This window comes from Chelonia mydas, chromosome 1 (genome assembly GCF_015237465.2).
Source record: "Chelonia mydas isolate rCheMyd1 chromosome 1, rCheMyd1.pri.v2, whole genome shotgun sequence".
Lineage (NCBI taxonomy): Eukaryota > Metazoa > Chordata > Testudines > Cheloniidae > Chelonia > Chelonia mydas.
In genome coordinates, this window is record NC_057849.1 from 155,653,845 (window position 1) to 155,674,326 (window position 20,482).

General features: G+C 40.8%; 1 protein-coding gene across 5 annotated transcripts in view; it reads left to right on the top strand.

Annotated features, from left to right (window-relative positions):
- C2CD2 (C2 calcium dependent domain containing 2) overlaps positions 1-20,482 on the top strand; it is a 54,909-nt gene that overhangs the window by 18,599 nt on the left and 15,828 nt on the right. For 3 of the 5 annotated variants that reach the window (XM_037903573.2, XM_043538185.1, XM_043538184.1), the window contains 7 exons: positions 3,664-3,789; positions 4,114-4,234; positions 7,507-7,615; positions 10,977-11,038; positions 13,864-13,991; positions 14,499-14,670; positions 18,962-19,075. In XM_037903573.2, coding sequence (XP_037759501.1) covers positions 3,664-3,789; positions 4,114-4,234; positions 7,507-7,615; positions 10,977-11,038; positions 13,864-13,991; positions 14,499-14,670; positions 18,962-19,075 — 832 coding nt within the window. The remainder of the gene's footprint in view (positions 1-3,663; positions 3,790-4,113; positions 4,235-7,506; positions 7,616-10,976; positions 11,039-13,863; positions 13,992-14,498; positions 14,671-18,961; positions 19,076-20,482) is intronic. The other 2 variants (XM_043538186.1, XM_037903579.2) reach the window with 1 other exon arrangement.

The following is a 20,482-nucleotide window of genomic DNA, read 5'->3' on the forward strand; positions in this document are numbered from 1 at the left end:
TTATCAGATTAGAGAAATTGTACCTTAACAATGGGAAATGGTTCTCTTTTGTGTCCTGCACTCTAACGTGTGTAGTGTTTTTTCCCCGTTTTAAAAAGTTGACTTCAGTGCATGTTAGAGCTTCTTCTGAGGAGTTGTATTGACTGAATGATGACCTGAGGGCAGGGGGAGCGGGGGCTATTTAATTTTATTATCATGGATATACAACTAAATGTATTAAAAACTGATGTATAACAAAACACTCTTCAGAACACTTTAAAAAAACCCAACAGATTTATTTTGCATGTTTGGCAGCCTAAATGACCTTAATCACTGGGAATGTCGACTAATATCCATGTATTAAACAGTCACTAAGTACTTATTGACAGGTCATAATGTCTCTGAAACAGTGTGCCTGTTGCATTAAAAACTCTGCTTCTTGAAAAGTGCTTGACTGTGGATTTACAAGTGTAGTTATATTACATTGGGTGTTGTACAGGCTTTTAAAAAGAGCCTGTAAGATCTAAGTAACTAAAGGCTTCATTCTCTTCTTAATGTTAATGGGACCTGAGTATGCATCTTACAGTTCTAGAGCTGAAAACCCCTAAAATACTGACATTTGTAAATGAACTACAATTTGGAAATTGTTTTGGCTACTTCATTTAAATGACATTTTCCCCCTGTTCCTTATTTTTTTTAAGTAAATACTTTTACATGCAAAAATAATAATAATCATCACTTAAAGAACTTATCTTCACAGTGCTGCACACACACATCAGTTAAACTGGATGAAATAAAAAGATTCTAGTTTACACTGACAAAAGCTGGATCACTCTGAATCACACTTGGCACGCTGTACTTGGCTGACTCTTAGTGTTGCAGCTGATATGGCCTTGCATAGAAACTGTGCTACCCAGTCACAAAAATAATATTTTACAGTTAGGAACAACAGTTCTAGCATATTCTAAAAATGACGTGTTAAAGGTTCTTCAAGTAACTTATTCAGATGTAGTTCTGATGTTTTTTGTTTTTGTTTTTTTTTTAATGTGTCCGGTGTTGAATTCCAGAAAGATGGTTGAATGTAAACGTTTACAGTTGAAGATGGGGCACAGATAATGGAGTTCAAGTTTTTTCAAACATTATATTCTACTTGAAACCAACAAGGAAGTGGAATATAACCTTCGAAAAAACTTTTATATAAACCTAATTCCCCCACCATCCCAAATGCCCATGACATTGGTTATCCGTCTTTCCAAGCCTTTACATTTGGAACTAAATTTGGGTGAGTGGAGGCTTTTTGTTTTAAGTGAACTGCTTCACACATGGACATGAAAGCATCAGGCTAAATGTCAATGAGTGTCAGGCCAATTATAACAATTGGCATAACTTAGTTCATAGCAAACTTAGAGCTGGTTGAAAATTTGAAAAATTCCAACCAATATTTTCCATCAGCCTAAATTTTCATTGATAGTGGGCAGTGAGCAGGGGCGGGGGGAACACCCAAAAAGAGCGGGGGGGTGGTTTGGGGGGGGGGGGAATGGAGGTGGTTCAAGCAGGTGTAACACAGGTTTGTTATCTATGCACTTACCAAATTGATAAGGTGACACTGCCAAAGTGGACACTGGAAGTTTAATTGTAGCAGTCTTCTGGGGTATTTTTTAAAATATTGGATCACAACAACATGCAACTTATAGAAATATGGCCCCTTAAGTAGGTTACAAGAGAGAAGCTGCAGTACAACATGAGAAAAATAAGGTTGGAGGGTGCTTTATATGAACAATATCTATACATCTTCAAAAAGAAAAGGAGGACTTGTGGCACCTTAGAGGCTAACAAATTTATTTGAGCATAAGCTTTCGTGAGCTACAGCTTACTTCATCGGATGCATCTAAATTTGTTAGTCTCTAAGGTGCCACAAGTCCTCCTTTTCTTTTTGCGGATACAGACTAACACGGCTGTTACTCTGAAACCTATACATCTTCAGAGTGTGACATCATAAAGCGGGTAGTGAAACAAGATTTATATACATTGCAGATTGGGATTGTTCAAACACACCTAATACTACCCCTCCACAAGTTAGAGTCCCTTCTTGACCACTGACTTTAAATTTATTAGGCCTGTGGTGAAGATTTGGTTGTCACTTGCACCAGTGCAGGAATATCGCATTAACTTGTGCTAGTTCTAAAACACAGTGTAGGTTTGCAAAATGAAGTGGTCAATCCTGTGATGTGCTGAGCATTCCTGGCTCTCATCAAAGTTGTTGAGAGCTGATGGAGCTCAGTCAGAATGTTTCAGGAGACACTCATCATCTGCCAGGATTAGGCCTTTCATCCCCATTGTGATGATCATCTTGAGTTGCGCTAGTGAGTTGTTGGGATATTTCTGCCAGGAATGCAGCTAAATAACTTGGCTTCTGCAACAGGGCCTAGTTAATATCCATTTTTTGGTCTCTAACTTGTTGCCAGAGAATGTGAGTCCTCCGATTGCGTACAAAATGGCTGTGCATTCCCACCTGACCACAGCACACATCAGGATACTCTTTCCATCTTACTGTAAGAATCAGGAGACATGAATGTTTCATATAAGACTCTGTAAATTGGCTCCATTCCTTTAAAAGTTATGGTCTGTAACAGTGTAATCTTTCTAAATGAGATGTCAGTTTGAGACACTCCTCTATATATTTTCATCTATAGGTATTCTCTGTCATGTAGGTCTATGCAGTGTCTCCATCTCTGTACATTAAAAATTGAACCTCTTCTAGATTCTCCCTGGACCACTTCCAGTGCTCTTGAATTTCCTAATTGCTGTCTATGTGCAATAATTTAATTAAATATCCTCTCAATTCCAACTGTTGAAGAAAACTGAAGCATAGAATAGCATGCTGCCACTGATTGATTATAGCTAAAAGTAAACCTCCTTTATCAGATCACTGGCAAGCAAACAGTTACCGCACTGATGCGCTTTGTAAATAACCTTAAAGCTACCATGTATAAGCAAAATTTTGCAATGCATTTTGATGCCTGTAATATAAAGGACAGAGCATGAATGAATGCTGCAATGAACTATCAATATCTGGAAAGCATTTCTTGGATGGCAAGAGGGGATGGGAATGGTAGCTGAAGTTTCCTGACTGGAGCTACATGAATATTCATACAGAACTATTTTAGGCATGGTTGAGGTTTGGGCTTAAGGAGTACCATAATGATCATTGTGTGCTGAATGGAAGTTGCCAAATTTCAGCTAGTTGAAATCAGCATATTCCATAGAAGTCAAAGGTACTAGACTGATAATCTGACCTGCTGTCTCTGTGTACTGTATTGCTATCCTGGTGTTGCCGAGGTGGTAAAAGAGCTTTAACAGCATAACAAATATGTATGAAATCATGACACAGGTTCTTTTTGAGGTGAGTAATGGCTCTACCCTTTCCATTTCTCTTTCAGAACTGCATGATATTATAATGCATATGTTGTGAATGTGGGTTTTTTGTTTTTAATAACTAAGATCAAGTGACTATTTGTCTGACATTTCTGTATGTCTGGCTATTGGCGCTAGACCTGCTCTCATTCTTACATTTGCTTTATGATATAGTGGTAAACTGCACAGTCAGCTGTCCAGTGAATTTCTGCATTAATGTTTATTCTCCTGATTAATTAGAAGCATGATTCTTTTTTTCTCTCCTACTAGGGCCAGATGGCTGAGACATGTGCAATATCTGAGCCGTTCAGAGATGTTTTCCAGAATCTAATTAGTTTAGTTTCACCATCTGTAATCTTGAGTACAAAACCTACAGATATAATAAAGGAGGTACAGGTAAGTCTTGTATGCATTTAAATCATTTTTTCAACCTGCTTTCTGTTAATATTATGTCTGGTTAGAGGACACTCATGATCCCGTGAATGAACTGCAAGGCTAATAATGTGCTATTTGATCAGAAACCATAGGGGAACACTTTAAAATACATAGCCTCGGGTACAGGAGGATTTGACCTTAGAATTCCTAGGTGACTACTTTGTTGCTAATGCTGCCCTGTAATTTTGAATATCAAATGACTTTTACCATGTTGATCTGTGTGAGCATACAACATATTCCATATTTTATATAGATGATCCCTTATGTCTTGTTTCCTTTTCACAGAATATACAAAACATAAGAACTCTCCCCCAGGGCACCAGCCCTCCGAAACCTCCCAGGGTTCATGAGCTAAAACTACTAGTGAAGAACATTGTAGCCACACTGACTGATCACAGTGCTGCAGGTAAAACAAAAGCTAAAGCCGACAGATATTCTGCTTCAAAGCTGTAAGGAGGGTGACTCTAAACCTGTAGTGGTCATACTTTCAGACACAACAAAATACAATGAATGGATCAGATAACTCCTCCTTCTGATCTGCTGCCTCTGTGGCACTGGTGGGCCTTCTTCCTCTCTGTCCTCTCCACTTCCAAGAACCTGTAGGTGGGGTGGAATAACTGAATTTATTTTAATTTAAATAATTAAAAGACTCATGCACAAAGCTAGGTGTCCTGGCATGTAATACTGTAACAAAACAAAACCCCAGAAGCACTACTTAATTATTCCAAAAAGTAATCCTGCCAAGCTCCTTTCCATCCTGCCATTATTGTTGGAAGCGGACCCTCAGCCCTCCCCCAAAACCCCATGGAGCAGATTCCTTTGCAGCTTGCCCAGGTCACCAGTTTTGGGCTATTTCAAACCAAGAGGGGTTATGCACTGTGCACATCATGACACTCTCGTTCTACGCCCCCAGAAAACTACGGTCAATAAACTGGTTTGTAGCACTGCTAGGTACCATGAAGCACCCTTGCAATTAAGGGGGGTGAGGTGTTCTAAGGCAGCAGAAATGAAGTCATTGATAAGATGGCTATAATGGAGTTGCACTGCCAAGGAGCAGAGGGCCCTGCTGCCAGTGTGAAGGCATAGGATTTCACTAGAGATGGCCCTGTCCTTTGGCAAGAGATGCACAGTCCTCGGGGTGGTGTGGGAAGAGGTGGACATAGAATACAGTACACTGGTTGTGTTCAGTTCTGTGTGTATGTGAGGTGGGGGTGATCATTCTGTTAGGGGCGTTGAGGGAACTCTAAAGGAAACCTCCTTAGAGTCCTTTTTCCTCAGTCAGGGCCCCTCACCTGCAAGTCTGTTGGTGGGAAGGGGTTGGATATGGCCCAATATGAATTATGTCCAGAGATTTCCAAGAAAGTATGGTCTGAAACGTCACATTTGGGGGAGAGGAGAGGCAACAAAAGGAAGTAAAACTCCTTGAAATACCCTTGTTGTACTGTCACTTCTTAATACAACTTTCCACTTTAAGTCATTTGGAAGCTCTGCTTAACAACGGATGACTCAACATAAGCCCTCTGAACATAGGTGTTATAATCCAACTCACGGTATTTTCTATCTGGTTGAATATTACTTGGTATGACACTGGTTTAGCTGTGCTCTCGGTAATTTGTTAACACTAGAACCCTCCATGAGACGTTTATTCAGGGCAGGGATACTTTATTGAAGAAAGACCTACTTTTTTCCAAAAAAACAGTCATTGGGGCACATGGAGCATGAAGCCAAGCAGGAAGTCACTGCCCATTAAAGCAAGTTGTGCTGCTTATGTTTGGGGCGTAAGCTTTCGACCTGTCTTTTAAGCGTCTAAGCTTCTTCATGATCAAGCGCGCCTGCTTCATTGCTCCAGGCCTAGAGCACCAACTAAACTTTTCAGAAGTGGGGGAGGTTTAGGTTGGATATTAGGAAAAACTTTTTCACTAGGAGGGTGGTGAAGCACTGGAATGGGTTACCTAGGGAGGTGGTGGAATCTCCTTCCTTAGAGGTTTTTAAGGTCAGACTTGACAAAGCCCTGGCTGGGATGATTTAGTGGGGGATTGGTCCTGCTTTGAGCAGGGGGTTGGACTAGACGACCTCCTGAGGTCCCTTCCAACCCCGATATGCTATGATTTTAAGTGTCTGATCAGTGACCTTTGAGTGCCTCAATTTTATGTGTGCTCAACTTGAGGCCTTTCAAAAGGGTGTTTGGTTTTTTTAATGTAGATTCCCCCCCCCCCGCCCCCCCCGTATGGGTGATAGGAACTTTCTGAAACTCTTTTAACATGCCTCAGGCTGAGCATCCAGAATTGCTAGTTACTTAACAAACAAACAGATGCCCCTTTTGAAGTGGTTCAGGTGGGGTGCAATCTTGGTCTCTATGACTTTTGTAGTGTAAATAGGCCAGAATTCAACAGTCTTTAAACCCTGTGCTTGGGTTTGGCTCGCTGCTGTGACTGGGGTGAATCCTTAGCACTGCCAGGCTTAGGGATTTTTTTTTTTCTTAAGTGACTGTTATTGGATCATAGTTTGTTTTCGCCATTTGTAGGCAGGACTAAGCTGAGTCTAACCGTGTTGTTGGAGCCCTCTGTAGCATGATTGATTAACCAGCATAGCTGGTTTCTTTGCCTATGTTTCTACATAGGCTAAAACATGAATTTTTAACCTGTCCATAATAGGGTTTTGCCACATTACTATGCCTGTATGAGTTTGTATAGTGAGTTCTAGCTGGTAAATAACCAATGTTTACAATTACTTTGCTAGTAGGCTCTACATGTGTTTTTATGTAGGTCTTTTGTGTGTATGGGGTTCAGGTAACACACATCTTAGATTGATCTAATATAGCAAATTTTGTGTGTGTGTAATTTTTTTTTATATATATAACTTTGTCTATTTCTGTGCACAAACCTCAGTGCAGATTTGTATATGTTCTTGCCTGTTGTCCTTCTCCAGAGCCCCAAATATGAAAAATAGTGACTTTTGGCACTGTAAAATTTACTACTTTTTTTTAATGTGGTTTTTAGAAGCTATAAATAATACCAACTGTTCCTACTTGGAATAACAGTAAAAAATTATTCACTTTTTTTTACCTTCAACTTGTTAGTACACATATCTGCATTAGTAGAGCAATGCTCTTGACTGGCATGATCTCTGTAAAAATAGCAGTCTGTAAATCCATTGTTCATTAACAATATGGCGGTCAATATCTGTTACCACAAGAAATAGTAGTTCCTCAAGAAACAGCTAGATAGACAATCACTAAGGACTTCAAATATTTATCCAATTTTTGTTTTAAGTGACTTGAAACCATGTAGCTGTTCCCATAACTTCTCTTGATAACTACATTTCCTATCGTTATTACCCTCCTCCTCTCTCTAGCTCTCGTGATTTTGTTACACTGACACTCATAGCTCTTGGTCTTTAAATTAAAGACCAAGGTCTTTGGGCCCTGGATTGTTTTTCAGTATGTTTATACAGCACATAGGGCAACGATGCCCCAATCTTGACCAGATATTAATATAGTACAAACAAAAAGGGGTAGGAGGAAGGAATAATGCTAGCGTGTGGGGTGGTTTTTTTTTTTTTTTTTTCCCCCTCAGTGGCCTAAGCAAAAAGGTGTCTCCTATTTCTCTTGAGAAAATACACTTATTGATGATTTGAAGTCAACAGTTGGATATTTGTTCCTTTCCTTTCCCAATACAGGCAGCATAAATCCAGTGTGTATAACTAAGTTGAATGATCCTCTGCAGAAATTTTCCAGCTCTGTAGCCAAAAATGGCACTATCCTCTCTTGGAAAGAGGATTTCATCTTGTAAGTAACCACCCACATAACATTTTCTATTAAATGTTTTTACAGTCTCAATTTATATAAGATGTTGGAAGAGGAACTGTGTTTTGAACGTATCCTATTGTGATTTGACACTGGCAGGGCATAACTGTGGTTTTTAAAGCAATTTTCTGGTACTGAGTTATAGCGAGTGTTAACATGGATTTCAGTCATTTTTACTTTTAATTGAGGATTGTTGGGCCTGGGATTGGGGAAGTATAGATGTGTAGTTTCTCACAGAAATGGATGGCGGCATGTAATTAAGGGCATGCCTACACCACAATCTTAAGTCGACCTATGTTAGGTCAGCTTACAGCAATCACAGTAATTACTGTGGTGGCTGATGTCCACCCTACCCTCCTATTGTCAGTGGTTTGCGTCCTCGCTATGAGTGCTTCCGCCTACTGAAGAGGGGTAGTGTGGGCGTTCTGAGAGCCAGGGCTCGCAGCTCCACGCAGCTCCCTGCTGGGAGCCCAGCTGCTCCCTGCTCCCACCTGGGAGTGAGGGGATGCCACATGGGGCTTCTCACCTCTGGAAAGGAGACCCATGCCCTGAGTCCAGTCGGTTGCCGTGCTCCCAGTGGGGATCCTGGGCAGCAGCCTAAGCCAGGCGCCTGGGTGACAGCCTCGCTTGGAGCAGAGACCTGGCAGCAGGACTGGGGAGCCGGCTTTCTTGTCAATTCACAGTTCCAGCTGAGCTGTGAAATTGACAAGACAGCCGACATAAGGCACATGGTGTCTACACAGACACTGTGTCGCCCTAACTACGCTGACATAATTCCACCTCCAAGGTGTAGGACAGGGGTAGGCAACCTATGGTACGCGTGCCAAAGGCGGCACACGAGCTGATTTTTTCAGTGGCACTCGTACTGTCCGGGTCCTGGCCACCGGTCCGGGGCCTCTGCATTTTAATTTAATTTTTAAATGAAGCTTCTTAAACATTTTTAAAACCTTATTTACTTTACATACAACAATAGTTTAGTTATATATTAAAGACTTATAGAAAGAGACCGTTTAAAAACGTTAAAATGTATTACTGGCACGCGCAGCCTTAAATTAGAGTGAATAAATGAAGACTCGGCACACCACTTCTGAAAGGTTGCCGACCCCTGGTGTAGGACTTATTATATTGGTGTAGTAGAGCACGTGCAACAGCGGGAGCAAGACTGTAATGGAAACACTGACATAAGCTGCCTTATGTCAACCTAACTATGTAGTGCAGACCAAGGCTTAGCCTTTAAAAGGGCATCTGGTACAGTTATATTGTAAGTGGAGGTCACAGACTGATATGCTGTGGGGTGGGAATGGAAAAAGAGAATACAGACAGTTTGGATAAAGCTGCTGTCTGACAGTACTCTGACACAGCAGCTGCTTAGGTGATCACTATCCGCTTCAGTGCTTAGGAGGAAGCCACTGATGGGGCCAGAGGCTTCTTACTTGACTGGCTAAAAGGAAGGGAGGAGGCAGAAGCAGGTTGTCCTAATAAGTGAGGAAAAGAGGTGCTGCTGTGTGTACTGTGCTGTAGGCCACAGACTAGACACTCTGCCAGGACGATGTGATTCTTTGCCACCCCATTGCTGGAATGAGCATGATGCAACTCATTTGCATTAGTAATAGAAATAAACCAGCTGGATTGAGATATTTCAAGATGAAAGATGCTAAGTGCTTTACCAACTTCGTATACTGTATTTGCAGATGGCTTCAGCCATCTGTTAGTGGAACAGAATATCTGTTCCACGCTGCACAGCAGCCGCTACCCTATGTTTTAGGATAGGAAGTGGAAAGAGTATTCTTCTACAGCTAAAAGTGCAGGGGGAGTTCAGGTGAGTGGGATGACTATTTTAACTGAAATTTGGCCATTACACCACAGTTATGGTATGCTTTCCATGGTGATGGGTGCTCTAGATGGCCTAAGGTAGATAAGTTTGCAAAGTCCTATGAGATCTTTAACAATAAGTAGTCAGGATTTGGTCTATGTCTGCACTGCACACCTTACAGCGGCAGCAGTGCCACTGTAAGGTACGCAGTGTAGCCACTCTTCGTCAGCAGGAGAGAGCTCTCCCGCCGACAAAATAAAACCACCCCCTGCGAGGTGGTTTATTTCACACCCCTGACTGACAAAAGTTTGACCGACGAAAGTGCTAATGTAGACCTAGCCTTGGTTGTACATCTTCCCTCACCTCCAAAAGAAAACACTTTCAGGACCACTGTCCCTAGCAGCAGGCTGGGGCATTGGCTCAATAGGAAGAGTACCACCTACTGAATTGTCAACACCACTGCCCTTCCTGCTGCGCCCTGTGTCTTCCTTGGAAGTCTCCTGCGGCTCAACACTGAGAAAGTTCCCACCTGAATAGAAGCATAGTGTTAAAACATGTTTCCAATATTAAAGTTCTCCATTGAACTCTTATACCTATTGCAGAAGGAATAGTATAAAGTTTAGAGGAAATGTCACAATATCCATATGCTTTAACAGCCCAGCCGATAGATTTGGGTGTGGTGTTTTTGTTTGTCTTTTTTGTCTATTGCATCAAGCACCACAGGTTGTACCAAAGCAGTTGCGTCTAATGATTCGTGTTGGTCATGTCATGTAGCAAGTGGTTCTTTACTCTTATCCTCTTACAGTGTCCCTTCAGTCTACCTTTGTGCCAAAATACCGTAACATGGACCCTTTTTAGAGAAAATACAAGGGGGAAGCACCAATGATTTTTAAATCAGGAAGTTTCACAGTCAGTGGTCAGATATCTATGCCAGAAAACTATTTATTTAAATTTAATATTTACCTCCCTTGTTAAAAATCTTACATTGGCAGGATGCACCTCCACTTTTAATAGACCACTGGATCTATTCCATTGTCGGACTTATGAATTTGGGAGTAATTGTTGTCTCAGCTGTACGCAGAAGGAATTGTTTCTCAGTCTTCTGGTAGAGAACAGACATGGAAAACTTCATCCTGAAAGGCAAAGTTTATAACCAACTGAAAAAAGGCACTCTTATAATGGAAATGTTTCAGCAATCCTAAATCTAGTGAGGAAGCTAGATAGATCCAAGGTTAGGCTCCCCCCCAGCATTCCCTTCCCTTAAGTTAATTGAGTTCAAGAAGTGGCACACATTTTCTCTCCAGTATTTGAAAGGCAGGGTGCTGTAAATGCTGTCTAACACTTTCCACTGGCTGAACAATAAAACTGCATTGTGTGGTGCAATATGCTAATACAAGGTGTGAGACAAAATATAAAGCCTTGTGTAAAGAGTAATTTTAAAATGAAGAGGTGAGAAACATTCCCAGTACAATAACTGGAGAAGGAATGAAAACTCTTTGAAGGCTTGACATCATTTTATTTATTCCACAGTGAATTAAATGCCAAATCAAAAGAGTTACAACTGCAGATCTTGGAAGGTGGGAAATTGGATAGTAAGTACTGCAACTGAATTCTTTTGCATGGTCCACTCATGGGCATTACTGAGATCTTGAAACAAATCCTCTCTTGTTTACACAGTTGAATAAGATCATGTAAGAAGCTGTCAGAAGTTGGTAGTTAATGTAGACCTGTTCTGCTGGCTAACCTTGGTAGCCAGATCAGGTACGCTTCAATAACTCCAGGAACAAAGAAGGCTGATAGTCGCTGGGGAAAGAAAGCCCTAGAAAGAGGAGTCAGGAGTTTTGCTGGCTTGGACCATTTAAAAAAAAAAATTAATTCTGAAATTCTTCCTGGGTTGCCTCTTTTTTTTTTTTTTTTTTTTTTTTAAATGTTTGTAAGCCCAGTTCTGCTTTAGGGCTTAGCTACTTAAATTAAAGATCAAAGGCTAACTCCAGTGGCAGTTTTAGATGACCTCCTGTTGCAAAGTGGGTATGGGTTTTTCGCTGTTTCCTTCTGTCCCCAAACATTGACACGAGGGATGACATTGTGCAAATGCTTTTCCATATTCTTGGGTTTTGCTTTATTCTTTAACAAAGCCCTAAGGCAGGACTGAATGTACAAACCAGACTTGAGTCTGAGTGCTGTCTTGAGCTTGGCTGTTGTTTTTTATGGTTCCACCCTCTAATATTCTCTTGCCTTAGACTTCCCATGTTTAATGTTCCTGAATGGGCTTATGAGACCCACTTTCTGTTTGGCAGGTCAGCAGAACAGTGCTGCACTTCTACACAGAGTGCAAAAGTTTGACTGCTTACCATAGCCCAGAAACAAACTCTTGTGCCACTTGTGTATGGAACTGCTTAACAACTCTGAATAGTCTTGTGTTTATAAAACTTCTTGTACCAGAGAAGAAAAATACATCCATCGCTTCTGAGTGAATGAATAGAAAGAAATCCTGACTTCCTTTCTGCCCCAAACTGGCTGTTTCCAAGCACATAATCCCACTTATGTATAATCAAACTTTGACTATAGGGAATTGTACGCTACTATACCTGATTCTACCATCCCAGCTTAGAGCTCCTTATCCCTACTTACAAGAAAGGATGTTTCTGTTGCAGAGTAACTCTCTACTTGGTCAGGAGAAGAGCAGACTTTTTTTTTTTTCTGCCTCCTACCTATTAACTAAGCCCTTATCCAATATAACTTATGTACGCCATATTTAATAACTTAAAGTGCTATGTTAGTCACACAGAATGTGTTTTGAAATTCAAGGTTGGCAAAAAGGAATTACAAAACTATCATAAAACCATGCAAGGGTGAGTGAGTTTTGAATTTCATTACACTTTTGGTAATTGGGGCTGTTTTTAAAAGCTCTGTTGGGCCACAGATTTTTAAGTGGAAATAAGCCAGTTTTGGGGGAGAAATGGTTGTGTATCAGTAACTTTTTTTTCTCAGCAAACAAATGTGAGGGGGAAAATAGCCATTGTGTCAAACATATTTACAGAGATGTGGAGGATGGAAATGAATGAAATGGCAAAAAAAATAAAAAAGTTTCACACCGCTCTAATGTAGAGCCATATCCTAATAACACCTCTCAGTAAGGGGGAAAAGTATGTATTATCACTTACCTACAAAAAATCTGTCCTGCCCAGGTGTCTTTAATAATAGTCTTTCAAGATGTCAACCACTACACATACCATACACCATTAATGGCACATTTTTATTACTTTTATTTGACTTGCTTAAGAGTCTAACAATAAATATAAAATAACAGACTTAAAATTTCTGAAAAAGTAATATTTAGTTGGATATGTGGTGGTAGTGGTTGTTAAATCTTAGTAAGAGGAATGTGGGAAATGCTGGCAGTCATCTAACTTTAATGTAGGTCCATCTATCGTAGAGTTTTATATTGCTGCTTTTTACCATGGCATCTGAGTGCCTTCCATGTAAAATCGATAGCAACACTGACGAATAATGGCTCTCCCTTCTCACGGTGAACATTCGCGTGGGCTGGGGCTTATTGGATAGAAGGGGTGTCCGTGTTGTGAGCGTCTTTTATAGTAGACTAATCTAAAAGGGTCTTTCTATGTCAGTTGAAGAAGCTAAGCTCTAGCACAACAGTAAGGAGAATCATAAATGCTTGTCGCTCTGAAATATGGAAATCCTGACTTCTTAATACTTAGTGGCGTGAAATCCTGACTCCATTGAAATCGGTGGCAAAACTCCCATTAAGATGAAAGGGGCTAAGATTTTGCACATGGACCTGCATAACAAAGTTTTAGCATTGTGTTAATTTTGTTAACAATAGAATTCTTTAACATAACTATAAGATATCAGAGAGAGAATCTAAACTTGTACTCTAAGACCCACACAAGGAAGTACTCTTAGTTGGCTATGCCAATCCAAAATGAATCCAGGGAGCACCCTCTACGAAATACAAGACAAGGGCAATAGAGGAGAAAATGAAAGAATTCAGCTGGACTGTCTTTTGAACAGTTTAATCAGTGTTCAGAATCTCTAGAGGTTTGTTTATTTTTTTTCCTCCATGTGTCCAGGATGCAGAGGAAAAATTATTTAAAAAAAAAAAATAGCTGAACTATTCGTGATTAAGTATCTGCCTTCTTTTCTGTCAAGCAGTGTTATAACTATTATAAAAACCTAGCCTTCAAGAACTATAGATCCTTCAAAAATTTTCTCTGCAAATAATCCTGTCTCTTTATAAAGTAAATACCTTATTGTGCTGAAGAGATAATGTCTTGCAATGTTAGGTGCCTCAGCAGTTTGAAGTAGCAATGGCTTCTGCTTTGCACCTTTTCAAAATAACTTCAACGATATTAACAGCTCAGACAAGACCTTACTATGTCACTTTCATTTATTTTAGGTTCTTTTTCAGCATGGGCAACTGTACCTTTAGACTTGTTCAGGAAACAGCCTTCTGGACAACAAAGCTTTGCACTGAAGAGCAGGTCCAACAGCCATAGCCCTGTGTTAGGATCGATCAATGCAGAGGTATCACATTCTTAGTTTATGGTTGACTTTTTGATTTCAGATTGTCCATTTTAAGAATACAGGCCCAAAACGCTGTTGCCTGCATGTTTTATAACAATTTACAGAAGTGCCAACTGTGTGTTATGCTACGTAATCAAAATGGTAGTGTTGTGAACTCACTTTGTACTTGTGTAAGTGACTGCATAAGGTGCAGTCAAACAGTGAATCGTACCCTACCTACTTAAAGCAAAAGCTGTGACTGTTATGGGCAAAGCTTTAAGGAATAATTTGGGTCTTCTAAGGGCTTGTCTACATGAACACTTAGTTCGTGGCAAGCTGGGGTTTGTCTGCCCCACACTACCCTGGTGTATGCTTAAAGGTCTGTGGGTACCTTGCTAACATGCACTAACAACTCGTCAGTGTGCTTTGATCTAGTCTGCTCTACAATTCCAGCTGCTGTTTCAAAGTGGTGTCTCTTTCCTTTCAAGGTGTAATTATTACTTTAATTACCAATTTTTCTCTTTCTAGTTCTCTTACGTGGAACCTAATGAGTCAAAATCCTGGCAAGTTCCTGCTCAACTTCCTGCCACAAAAATAGAAAAGGAGTGCACCGTAATGCCTTGTGGGACTGTAGTCACTACTGTCACTGCTGTGAAAACCAAACCTCGACTCGAAGGGAAACCTTCTGCACTGAGCCCAGGTGAGGATATCAGTGAAACTTCAAAATGCAAATCCAAGATTGTTTGTTTGTGCTGGTTTTTAGTAGTATAGTTCCAATGGGGGACAGGGAAAGAAAAAAGAACATTGTCTAGATCTATTTAGGTGTGGGGGGGAGGGGTTTTTTGTTTTTAGTGTAGTCTTGGATAAAATATTTCTTTTGCGTGAAGCCAGATCCTGCCCCACTGAAGTCAATGAAAGTCTTGCCAATGACTTCAGTGGGAGCAGAATCAGCCTCCTGGTAAGTAAGGTGAGAAATGATCATGACTTCCTTTGCTTGGTACTGTGAATGTTAGGTGTTTCTCTTTGGGGTGTGTGTGTGTGTGTTGAGTATTCCCTTTGAAAACATGAATCTCTGAGTGGGGTAGAGTAGATAGTATGATGCTGCTATTAATATATAAATCCATTGTATTTGGAGCGTTTCTTGCACCCTGTCAAGGTGATCATCTTTCCGTCTGCCCTTGCAAAAAGATGGCACATGATCGTCTACAATCACGCAACAAGCTGCTAATGTAGACGCTCTTATGACATGTCAGATTTTTTTGTCATGTATAGAAAACTTGAAAAAAAAATAGACCAAGTGCAAAAGACACAGGACAGAATTACCAAAGCAGAAATTGAAATTGTGGGGGTACCTTGCTTTAACATCCATAATGCTTTCTTGAAGCACAGTGTAATTACTTTTGTTGTTGGTCGTGGGGGAAGGGAAGAAAATGTGGAGTCACCCGCTTTTTTCCACCCAGTTTATCCCTCCCACATCCTCATATGCATACATACCCACAAGAGGATATATGTTAAATGATAATACCTATATGAAAGGTTTCAGAGTAGCAGCCGTGTTAGTCTGTATTCGCAAAAAGAAAAGGAGTACTTGTGGCACCTGAGAGACTAACCAATTTATTTTAGCATAAGCTTTTGTGAGCTACAGCTCACTTCATAGCTTTAAAACTATTAACTTCTGACTTCTTTATTTCTTGATCTGTTTATCTCCTCTGCCCCCAACTCTTTAGTATGGATTGGTGTTGTTCTAAGCTACCATTCACACCTGAAGGGGATCCTCCTTATTAAACAGTTTGATTACGTGGTGTTGCTTCCCAGGGGTAACCTGAGGTTGAGAGGCACCTCGCTACCCCCTGCCTTTAGCATGAAGAAGCCTTGTCTGTGCCTGGCTGGGGTCAGCTTCCTAACTCTGCTGGCCACGGGCAACATAAGCCGTCCCCTCTAGGCCTCACAGGCACCGCTGGTACTCTGCTGATCAGGGATTGGACTGTGTCTATCGCTAAAACCTCTGAGCATCTCCCTGGAGCGGCCAGCCCCTGGTCCACTGGTTGCTTGCAGTATGCACAAATCCGTTTCTCCCAAAAAAGCAGTATATGCCATCTTACCACTTCCACCTCAGATCGCCGCTCTGCCAAACACACAGCACTTAGGTTTATGCTGAGATCATATCTATCTAAGTTTATTTAACTAAGTATAGAGATTCAGGTAGTAGCAAGGAGAAGTATTATAAACAAATGATTACATATAAAACAGAATCATAACTCTCTCAGTTTGGAGACGGGACTTATTTAACAAGATCCTCTCGTGTCTAATAATAAAATATTGCTCATCCAAAATCCATGCAGCACTTTACAGCCAGACAGGCTTTGACTGACTCTTTTCTTTCATGAGACCTGTATGCTGTCAGTTTGCCGCCTACCTGAAGAATTCGGTGTGTTTTTTTGCACTCCAAGGGCTTGTGTTCCTGTACAGTGCTCATGCAGCTGCGCCACTGTAATGCTTTAACGAAGATGCTACTACACCGCTTGGAGAGCATCTCCTGTCAGTGGAGTTAATCCACCTCCCTGCGCAGCAGTAGCTGTGTCCGCGGGAGAAGCTCTCCTGTCAGCCTAGCACTGTCTGCACGAGGAGTTAGGTTGGTATAACTATATCTCTCAGGGGAGTGGATTCTTCCTGCTTCTGAGTGAGATAGTTGTACCGATACAGGTCTGTACCTGTAGACCTGGCTCAGGATAAACCAAACCGGTCCTTGGTCTTTATTCATAAACAGGACACCCCCTACTGTTTCTTCCTGTAGATTTCCTCTCTTCAATTTCACAATGTCTCAATTTGGACTGAGTCTACAAACAGGCCTACAGCATGAGGCATATGTGGCGGGTTGGATCACAGAAACCCCTTTGGGAATGCCACCTGATGTGCCTAGACTAGCTCTGAGCCTGTTTTCCCTGCCAGCTTGGGACTTCAGTCCCTTGCCTGGTTTGAGCCAGACACACTTGCCTGCTGCAAACACAGATCCAAGTCTGAACCATGTCCCCCACAAGCTGCAGGCTTAACTGAAAACAGCTTAAGTGCTCCTATCTCCAGCACTCAGATACCCAACTCCCAACAGGGTCCAAACCCCAAATAAATCTGTTTTACCCTGTATAAAACTTATACAGGGTAAACTCATAAATTGTTTGCGGTCTATAACACTGATAGAGAGATATGCACAGCTGTTTGGCCCCCCAGGTATTAATACATACTCTGGGTTAATTAAGTAAAAAGTGATTTTATTGAATACAAAAAGAGACAGAACAAAGTGAATTATCAAGCAAAATAAAATAAAACATGCAAGTCTAAGCCTAATACAGTAAGAAAACTGAATACAGATAAAATCTCACCCTCAAAGATATTTCAATAAGCTTTTCACAGACTGAACGCCTTCCTAGTCTGGGCACAATCCTTTCCCCTGGTACAGTCCTGGATCCAGCTCAGGTGGTAGCTAGGGGATTTCTCATGACTGCAGCCTCCTTTGTTCTGTTCCACCCCCTTATATATCTTTTGCATAAGGCGGGAGTCCTTTGTCCCTCTCTGGGTTCCCACCCCTCCTTCTACATGGAAAAACACCAGGTTAAAGATGGATTCCAGTTCAGGTGACATGATCACATGTCACTGTAAGACTTCATTGCACACATGTATACAGGAAGACTTACAAGTAAACAGAGCCGTCTACAGTCAATTGTCCTGGTTAATGGGAGCCATCACGATTCCAAACCACCATTAATGGCCCACACTTTGCATAATTATAATATGCCCTCAGAGTTATATTTCATATTTCTAGTTTCAGATACAAGAATGATGCATACATACAATTAGGATGACCACATTCAGTAGATTATAAGCTTTGTAAAGATACCTTACAAGAGACCTTTTGCATGAAGTATATTCCAGTTATATTATATTCACACTCATTAGCATATTTTCATAAAATCCTATAGAGTGCAACCTGACCGCTTACAATACACAATAGGACAGACAGGGAGGTAGGTGTTAATTACCTCCTGCATGAAGGGAATATTTCTGAGGTATGTCACCTCCTGGTGACCTCCCTTAACTCCAAGACCTGAAAAACATTATTTTCAGTATAAATACATAACTCCTTTAATTATTATCTGCACATACATTTCTCAATGATTATGATGACCAGTGGGCTACCAACTCTTGGTAGAGACCTCACATACCACCCTTCGGTGAATTATTATGCAGATACCCAGCTCAGGGGAATCCCTTTAACACCATATAATATTCTGCTAGTCAGCACCAAGAGCTCCCTGTGACGCTTACCTTAGCTTAGTTGTTGTTGCTCTCAGAGCACTCAATAATGTCTACACTTTATTTATAATATTAGACTTTTTGGCTTAAATCACAATGGAAATGAGTTTGGCTTCTGGTGGATGCTTGTCCAAATTACAACACTACCATACAACTTGATGAGACTGCCAGAGTCTGTGCTTAGTACAGACCTGACTGGCTCTTTCTAATTCTGATCGCTATAACTATCTCTAAAGTGGATTGGCAGTGTTGTGGGAGGAAGCTTGTCCAGTGCTGGTCCAGACTGTGCCTTGCTGTAACTAGTGGTGTTAGCCCTTCTGTGACAGGCACAAAATTTAAAACCCTCTTAAAATTTTGTGTATGTGTAAATGTAGATATGAGTTACAGTCGTCAAATCATTGTACAAACTAAAAAAAGTTTTATTTACGTGGCTCTTTTGTCTAGAATGTTTTAAAATCAAAATTATAAACAGAAAAATGAGCTCATTTTAAGACTGAAGATTTGGCATTTACCAGTGACAGAACTTTTGTTCAGAATTATACTAGACAGGTTTTTTCAAATGCTAATTTGTGTCCGTAAAAGCACTTTTTCAGATGCCCATTATTTTTGTTATACACATTTCTAAAATACCCATCACCAGAGTATCTAGGTAAGAGATAATAAATGAGAAACTTGCTTCTCAGATTCTCCTGTGAAAACGCCAGCTAAAGTGAAGGTGATTGAAAAAGATTTCTCAGTTCAAGCAATCCATTGTCAAGGTGCTCCGGTCAGCAAAGTGTTATCCTCTTCGGATACAGGTAAGAGAGAAACTTCCAAAGCCTGTATCTATATCCCTTTTTCTCTCCTATGCCATAGATTATCCTAAAACATTAAATTAACAGCAGGACCTTTGCCTTAATGCCTTCTGGCAGGTATCCTAGCATTTGTTAGCAAATATTACAGTTAGTGTAGAAGTCTGTGTGTAACTAATTCCTAACTTCCTGAAAATCTGCCAAGGAGCTGTGCTGTTAGGAGAGAAGGGAAGCTAATGGAGCAGCAGCCAGGTTGGCTCCTCTTTACTTGTCAACTGAATATCTCTTTCCTACACATCCCTGGGCTCCATGGGATTAGGAAGGTGCAAAGATTCCCTAATCCACAATTCCTAAACTTCTTCCACCGGAGGGGACAGTGCACAAAAGCCCTGTGAGTGGGACTGCTGCTGAGTCCTCCTGTCAGAGGAGGTGCGCTCCCTTGTGTCTAAATTAGAGGAAGAGAAAGATGGCCTACGGAAGTCAGAAGACTGGATTCTCTTCTAGCTCTGCCACTGACTCACTTTGTGACCTTAAGCAACTCGTGTATCCTCACTGTGCCTGCTTCTCTACCTTTTGTAAATCACCCAGTAGATAGAAGATGAAATGTGTTTAAAATACTAGGTAGTGATGGTGGTAGAACCGTTCTTCTTGTATTCACTTTTGGCATGTGGTTACATATGCTTTTTCATGTATTTTAAATATAGACCCAAACCTTTCAAGTGTATATAAGTGCAAACACTTTTTTTTTTTCCCCCCTCCATATTTTGAATCTTCGGTGTCCTTATTTATATGGTCTTGTGGATGTCTTCCTGCAATCTGAAAATAGTCAAAATGCACTTCAAAGGAAAAAAAAAATTCCTTTATCCACAGTCCTTGTGTCCTTCACTCCTTGTGTCACAGTGAACATCACTCCCTTCTTGGAACTATAGTATCATGGAAATTAATAATTGTAGAGACTCATTATGTCATCTTTAAATGGCACATGCTGTGGAGTTTACTGCTCCTTTGGGGTAGAGATTAGAGCACACGGCACGCTCTCTGGAGCCAGTTCACACAGTTCCTGAAACAGACGGAGGGTTTGCTGGATGATGATGTTCTGCTGGCCCAAGGATAAAGATCCATGGTAGGTAGGCTGTTGTACATCAATGCAGGGACTGGAGTTCATGCAGATTACTTTAAATATATTTTTTGTTTGTTTTTCGCGTAGGCCTCTTTAAGGTCTATTTGGTTACTTCATTTGTAACATTTAAACCAACCTGATAGCTTTCTTTGGCAGGGTAACAAATCTTGTGGATGGGGGAAGCGGTAGACATGGTATATATTGACTTTAGTAAGGCTTTTGATACTGTCTCGCATGATCTTCTCATAAACAATCCAGGGAAATACAACCTAGATGGAGCTATTATAAGGTGG